The sequence below is a fragment of the Monodelphis domestica genome, chromosome 7, assembly GCF_027887165.1.
Source record: "Monodelphis domestica isolate mMonDom1 chromosome 7, mMonDom1.pri, whole genome shotgun sequence".
NCBI lineage: Eukaryota > Metazoa > Chordata > Mammalia > Didelphimorphia > Didelphidae > Monodelphis > Monodelphis domestica.
In genome coordinates, this window is record NC_077233.1 from 37,503,383 (window position 1) to 37,511,386 (window position 8,004).

Here is an 8,004-nt window from a genome sequence, read left to right on the forward strand (position 1 = left end):
TGGCTTTTTAAACGTTGTGCTGTTTTCAAATGGCCTCAGCAGAAAACCTCAAGATGTGTGCTTTTCTTTTTCTGCACATCTGTTTCTCAGTTTGTATGGCCGATTTTTAACAATGCTCCATCTGCTTTTTTGTTTGAACATCCACTGATATCTAAAAATGAGTGCTTGATAGTTACCAGGAAACCAAACAGCAACCCCGGTTTGCTTCATGTTTTAAAGCAGCCATATATCTCTTTTGGGCATGGAGAGAGGTGGCTTGGGGGGAAGGGAAGGAGAGGAGGTTAAAATATAAATAGCCATTTTTACTATTTGGGGACATTCCTATCCAAAACACAACAAAACTGGGGCAGACCAATTTCTCCTTGCCAGTGGAGCTGGGAGCTCTTATTACATCACTTTATAGCACAGAAACCAAGCTATCCAGTTAACTCTTAATTATCTTTGATAATTAGAAACAGCATAAACACAAATTATTGAACTGTCCAGATGATTAGAAACTTAAATTGTCATTAGTCCCACTGCATTCCCTTGGGCCTTTTACTAGAGCTGCTAAGAAGCAGAACAGTAGAAAATATCATCTATCTTCTTTCTTCCCAATCCTGACAATACTGCCAGCAAGTCATGCAATTGGCCAGAAGTTTGGAATTTGGAAGCAAGGGGTTTGTCTGATTCATAAATGAGACAATGCACTCTCTCTCTCTCTCTCTCTCTCTCTCTCTCTCTCTCTCTCTCTCTCTCTCTCTCTCTCTCTCTCTCTCTCTCTCTGTTTTAAAGCCCTTACCTTCATTCTTAGAATCAATACTAAGTCTTGGTTCTAAGGCAGAAGAAGCAGTAAGGGGGAGGTAATGAGGGTTAAGTGACTTGCCCAGGGACACACAGCTAAGAAGTGTCTGAGGTCAGGACTTTCCAACTCCGGGCCAGGCTCTCAAGCCCCAGAGCCACGTCATTGCCCCATCCCACCCCGCTAATGCACTCTAGAATAACATAAGTCTATTTCTTTTTCATGACAATCATTGAAAACTACAAATATTGTTTTAGAAAATCCTAAACTTTTTTAGCAGGGAATGTCAAGGCAAATTACTTTTGCATCATCTGCCTTCCTTCCTCTAATATTTAGTAGTTTTCTTTTGGGGAAGGATAGTGGGTATTCAGATACTTCATGGATTCAATGTATGCTGGAACTTGACCTGACTTCCTTGTAGGAGCACTAAGGTAAGCTCTTTATGAGCTAGTCTCATCTCTAGTCATGTGAGAAGACTTCTAAGAGTGGTATTTCTGCAAGGCTTTAGGCCAGAATCATCCACTTTGAATAACTGGTCTCTAAATACTCATCTCATCCCCACTACCACTCAGAATCTCATCCTCTGATTCTAATTATGAAACAATTACCCAGAACCAATGTTGTGTGAGAGCATCATACAGGGAAGCTAAAAATATAGGCTTTGTCCTGTAGGCCCATTTTAAAAATAACAATGAAACTGAACAAGAAAATGCCCAATCCCATCTGTTATTTTCTCTACATAAGCATGTCGCATGACTTCATTTTCTAAAGTTAAGTTATTAGAATATTATTAAATACAAGGAGACCACATAACAATTAGCTGAGGGTCTCTCACATAGTAGGTTTTTCCTAAATGCTGTTATATTAAACAAAACTTGGGTGATCAAGAAATTATTCTTCTTTCTTAGAGCCATTAAGATACAGAAAAGAGTATCTGGATCAGCCAAGGGTTAAAGTTGTTCATTAGCTATGGATCCCATTTCCTCCCAAAAGCTGAATGAGCACATAAATAAAGATGTATTAGAAAGTAAACAATATTAACTAACATTGAAAAGACTAAGATAAATCAGGAAGGACTACGTACTCGTAGATTTATACAAATTTCTAATCACTTGTTGTTTTCTCACCCATAACCACCATATTTCCCACACTGTCCTTCTTATTACACACCAGACCAAAGAGAATAGGCTTTATAAGACACACATGAACATATTATCTCATTATCTGATGCAGAATGACTCAATTCATAATCTTTCAATTGACCTGAACCTGTTAAGTCAATGGACCATGATTCTAGAGTACAAGGATCTGGATTCAAATTCTGCTTCTCAACTTTTGCTACCTGTGTTCTTTGGAAAGTCACATGACCTTCTTGCATTTCAGGTTCCTCCTCTGTAAAATGTAGAAGTGGAACTAGGTGGCCTCTAAAGTCCCTTCCAGCTCTAGACCTACACATGATCCCATTGTTGCTAGGCTCAAATGATAACAAGAGAATATCAGAACTTTGCTGTATTAGCACCCTTGGGATGCAGTCATGCAGTAAGGCCTCTTAAGTAAAAGTGTCTCATAACAATAAGGTTTGGGTGTATTATTACATGAACTCCCTTTGTATGGGACCCAAAGTGGATGCATCTTATAATCAATGTTTATCCTCTAGCCAATACTCTAAAGGATCATTCTAGGATAAATTCTGAAATCAAGGTCACAAAGAGGAGCCAATCCCAACACCAACTCCTGAACAAAACTGCTCATTTGTCTCTAATTCCTGTCACCATGGGTCCCCAGGGCCTAATACAGTCCCTTGTACATGACAGAAGCCTAAGAAAAACTTACCAGTAAAATTTGAAAAAAGGTGTTTGTGTCTTCATTTTCCCTATGAGTGCCTGAACTCAAATGGATTGGCCAGATCAAAAATATAGTGAGAACATTTGAAGTGATGTTCAGCCACAGAAAATCTACTGAATGGTATGTGATTTTAGACAGTTGGCTCAAGGTGTTGCAAACATCTGGAAAACCTTTTAATACAGCTGAACTGTCAATTAGGTTCACTTTTTTATAGGAGTTATAAAGAACAAATATGTTTATGTGATGTGGGGGCCTCAGAAAACTCACTCTGCCTGGATGACAATCTTGAACTGAAATGAAATGGGCAAAATCTTTTCTTGGACAGCTCTGGATGATGGAGTTAACACACACACACACACACACACACACACACACACACACACACACACACACACACACACAAAGATGCATTTTGTCACAGAAAGCCCATACTGGGCCAGTGATTTACCAAGCATTCATATTCCCACATAGGACAAGACAGCTTTTTGGATTTCCAAGGAGCTCAGTATATGCCTTAAAAACCACCCAACAACAGAATTGAAGAGTTGCATTTAGTTGAATCCAGAATTGTTTGCTTTCTGGAGAAAAGACATTAGTTCTAGATCATCCAAGAGTAGCAGTCCTAGAACCAAATGGGTGAGTAACAAAGAGAAAGATTAAACCAGAGCTCAGAATCAGACTCTTAACAAATAAGAGCTTTTAGAAACCCCTTTGTTTTGCAGATAAAGTAACTGAAGACTAGAGACATTAAATGACTGATCTAAGGTCAAATCCATTATACAGAGTCAACATTTCAATCCTGGCAGGCACTTCCCCCCCAGCCCAAAATATATTTTCAAATTCTGCTGAAATGAATGGGACATCACTATTCCTATCTTGGCCCGGAGCCAACTCTGTACATTATTTGCCTCTTGGACAGTTTTTGCTTTACCATTCAAAGATATGACCAAGATCGTTTGAATAATATCTGCTTATTTAAGGGAATATTTCCAAATCTTTTAAAGCCAGCTTATACTAGAATGGGGAAGGATAAGGGAAGATCTTATTTCCTAGCTGTAGGGAACTCTCCCTACCAGTGCAGATTTGCAACTGTTTTTCAAACTAAAAAAATCTTTAAAAGTTGCCTGGGGCACTTAAGAGGATAAGTGATTAGCTCTCTATGACATAGTACATATGTTTGAGGTGAAACTTGAACTCAGGTCAACCTGCCTCTAAGGCTGGCCCTCTAAGCCACTTCACACCCTAGCTGCCTCTCCTATTGGCTGCATATGACATACAATTAAAGCTGTAAACATCCAGTGAGTAACATTTGAAGGAAATCTCCCCAATTCTGGAAACAAAAGAGAAAAACACTCACAACCCCTAATTACAAATTGAAAAAAAAAAAGTCATTTCTATCTATTTGAATATTGACTTTAGTACATCTTGTAGATAATCCAAGGCACAAAGGGTTCTTAAAGGCTCCCTACATCACAATATACTATAATGGAGTCTCTGACTGATTAAAAAAAACAACCCAAAAACAAAACAAAAAAAAAACCTTCAAAAGGCTTGTTTGACCAGATTCTGGCCCCTGACAACAAATGGTTAACTTGAGTTCAGTAGATAGCTTGATATCTTCCAGGTTTCCCTAACACCTAGAATATGCTGACTGCTGAATCATCCCACTTCTGAGACCACTGAAAACAGGAGGCACCTTGGTGCCAGTACTTTTTTTTTTAATGGATGACCTCAATTCCTCATCAGAGGCATGTAAAAGTTCAGAGCTCAGCACCAACTTTCCAACGAAAAGTTTCACTGTGCATAGTAACATCTTGTCAGCCAGCAAAACACTGCTGATGAGTCTCCCTCCCACCCAATAGATCTTCAAAGCACTCAGTTTTGAGTCAATGTATCACATTTTTTTTTTGATTCAGAGAGTTTACCCAAACACTCTAAAAGGAAAACAAAGAGGCAAGAAGAAATAATAAACTAGGTTAACAATGAATGATATATAAACTCCAGGGCAGTGAATGGCTTATTTATAAATAAAAGTATCACTTGGAAATTTTCCGGAAGTCCGATTTTGCAAGACAAACTTTTGAAATCTATTAGGTGGCCCAACACCGGCAATACTAGGCGGATAAACATCAGGTAGGATTAAAAATAGTGTTTCGACTTTATTTTGGCAACACACCCTCACACAGCCCTTTTGTGTGCCTTCCGAGCCGAGCCGGGGTGAGTAGCTGAGCTGTAAATATTTGCCCTTGCGCCCAGGGTCCGCCAGCTGCTAAGACTGCAGCTGACAGACAGACATGTCTGTGGGCGAGGAGGGAGAAAGTATGTCTGAAAAAAAAATAAAGAAGAAAAAAGGGGGGGGGGGGCTCCTAGCAGACCTTGCGGATACATATGCCAGAAGACTAGGGGGAGGGGAGTGGCCCTGGGGGAAGAGTTCAGCACCAGGCAAAAGTAACAAAGCTACCACCCAGATCTCCTCGTGCCCACCCGCATTCCCCCACTCCCGCCCCCAGTGGCCCCCGGATGGTGTCCCAGAGCCCGGGTGGGCTCTGGGCGCAGCTTCTACTCCCAGCTCCGCAAATGCTTCAGTTCGCCCCGCCAAAGCGGCGGCGCCCCCATTACCCTCTACTCTGTCCCCACCCCCACAACTTCCCCCAAAGCAAAGCATCAAGGCGACGGGGGGTAGGGGGGAGGAATGTGAGAAGTAGAGGAAGTCCACCCTTTAAAAAAATGTTTTTTTTTTTTCCTGCTTTCAAGAAGTACTGGCCAGGGGTGCCTTGCCCTCCTCTCCCCCCAATATCCTTCAAGGGGAAGGGAGAAGTGAAGCTGGAAAGAGAAAGAAGTTTAAAAGGAGGTGAAGGGGCGTGGGTGGGGGGGTACTGGGAAAGAGGGGACAGTAGATGGTGGAGAGTGGGTGATACTAGAGGTGAGGGGGCAGTAGCTGATGGGGAGAGGAAGCGAGAGCTGTGGAAAGGGGTAAGAGCTGGGTGAGAGCTAGGAAGAAGGAGCTCATTATAGCTGTGGGGTGGTAGCTAGTGGAAAGGGGTGATAGCTGGTGGAGAAAGGTCCACTGCTGGAGGTTAGGGAGGCGGCTAAAGGGGAGAGGCGATAGCTGGCGTGAGATGGAGCATTAGCTGGGGCTAGTGGGAAGAGCGGGAGGCTAGCGACGACTGCAGGAGTATGTGTGTGTTGGGATAGGGGTATCCGAGCCGGGGCGCCCCCCTCCTTGCCCTACCTTGCTGCCCGGGCTGGCGACGCTGCGGCTGAGCGAGTCGAGCCGGGCACTATACTCAGTGAACTTCTTCTGGTAGCGCAGTGCTGTCATCTGCAGCTCCAGTTGCACGGCGGCCAGCTGCGCCACAAGCGACTTCTCGCGCTTACCGGCCCGCAGCGCCTCCTTCTTAAGCTCTTTCTCGAGGCCGGCCACCTTGGCCTGCAGCGCGCCGCTGTGCGCCTTGAGCGCCTGGAAGCAGCAGTGCGCGCCGGGCCGCAGCTCGCCGTGGGTCAGCACCAAGCCACAGCCCTGCTCGCACAGGCCGGCGGGCCGCGCGTCGCAGCGCTCGCGCATGTGGCTGTCCACGTCCTTGAGGTTGAGCACCTCACCGCAGCCCGGGTGGCGGCAGCGCGCCGGCGAGTAGTCACACATTTCGACGTGCTCGCCCAACTGCTGCAGCTTCACCACCCGCTCGCAGCCGCGCCCGTGGTGGTCACACTTGATGTCCAGCTTAAGGATGAGGCTCTTGAGCGGTAGGACGTGGTTGAGCTCCTTGGTGGAGATTCGCTGGCACTGCACCGGGCAACTGCCCTGCTGCACCACCCAGGGCAGAACGCAGCCAGCGCAAAACACATGACCACACGGGGTGGTCAGGGGGTCTTCCAGGACCTTGTTGCATAGATTGCACTTGAAGTCCGGGTCCACGTCGCCGTCGAAGCGATCCAGCTCGAAGCCCATGGTCTGCAGGCGTGGGCACGGCTTGGTCGGAGAAGGGAGCCCGGGGCCAGCCTGGGAGAGGGGGGCGCGGGGCCGGCTGGGGAGACCACACACACAAAATGCTCAGCCGCAGCCTCCGCCACTGCCGCCACCACCGCCGCCAAAAGTTTCTAAGAAAGCCCCAACTCCTGGGAGCGGTGGCGAAAGTGGAGCGGCTCCTCCGCCGCCGCCGCTCGTCATCGGGAGAGGCGTCCCAGACAGGCTGGCTGCGCGGCTCGCTCTCCCCGGACTGAGCTAATTGCTCGAGACTTCCTTGGAAAAGGCTGGAGACGAGTTCTCTACCGCATTTGCGCGAGTTAACGCGCAGCTTTCCGCTGGAGGCAGCCCGCCTCTCCTCCCTGGCTCCGAAGGGGGCGGGGGGTGAGGGTCAGAGTGGGGAGGGGGACTGGGGACCCGGAGGGAGGAGGGCGATTGCCTAGGGAGTCCGTAAGCATGCGCAGGGGCGAGGTAGGCGATCCAGGTTCAGTTAACTTGCGGCCGGGGGAAGGCGGGGTGGGAACTTTCCTTCTCTCCCCTCCCACCCCATAGCAAGTTGGAAAAGATGAAAATAAAGCTTGGAATTGGAAAGCGAGGGGGAGAGAGAGTAAGAGACCAGAGCAAGAAGCAGAATCCTTTGCTTCTTTTGTTAATAATATCGGGCATCTTAGAAGACATTTCAAGGCTGCTTTTCTCTCTTTTTAGTTGTCTGGCCATTATGCTAAGAATCTGAGACGCAGAGTTTGCCAGAGCTTATGTTCTTTATTTATTTCCAGGGGAGTTTTAGGAGGGGGTGGGGGGAGAATGGAAAGTCTTTTCCTTTGACTTTTTGTTTTTGTTTGTTGCTCTTAAAAAAAAAAAAAAAGCCTGGAGCCAAACATCTCACAGCCCAGTTCAGGAGGATGGGTGACTGAATCTGAGATAGCCATCTTATTGCAACTAGTCGGTTATTCAGTCAAGTATTTATTATATGCCTACTCTGTGCTGTGACAGAGGCTGGCACTAAAGAAAAAGTGCTAGGTTGAAGAGTATGTGGAACTGATCACCTCCATGGGGGAGGGGTCCCAGGAGATTGGAATCTTGAGAAGGAGAAGATTCTGATTGGTAGAGGAGTTGGTCTCTCAGTTGGGAGAAGCCCAAGAGAGAAGGTTGAATAAGACTTTCTCCTGAGGGTTACCCACTTTTTCCTCCTTGTGATTGGAAATCCTTCCCCAAAACATTTCCCAATTGAAGAGACTCACTGAAAAGAAACTTGAAAAATGGCATTTTGAATCTGTCAGACTTTACCTCAGCTCCTGTTGCCCTGGGTCTGAACTGTGGCCAAGGGGCCAAACCCAGGCTCAGTCTACCTGACTGGGGGTGGGGAGGGGGGGGCTTAGACTGCCAAAGCCCGAGTTTTCCCCAAACTCAAGGA

At 46.2% G+C, this 8,004-nt stretch overlaps 1 protein-coding gene across 1 annotated transcript in view; it reads right to left on the reverse strand.

Moving 5' to 3' along the window:
• Positions 1-7,082, reverse strand: part of PDZRN3 (PDZ domain containing ring finger 3) — a 281,919-nt gene extending 274,837 nt beyond the window's left edge. Inside the window, exon 1 of the mRNA XM_001364413.5 lies at positions 5,859-7,082. Within this exon, the coding sequence (XP_001364450.1) occupies positions 5,859-6,575 (717 nt within the window). The 5' untranslated portion in view covers positions 6,576-7,082. The remainder of the gene's footprint in view (positions 1-5,858) is intronic.
• Positions 7,083-8,004: the final 922 nt, after the last annotated feature.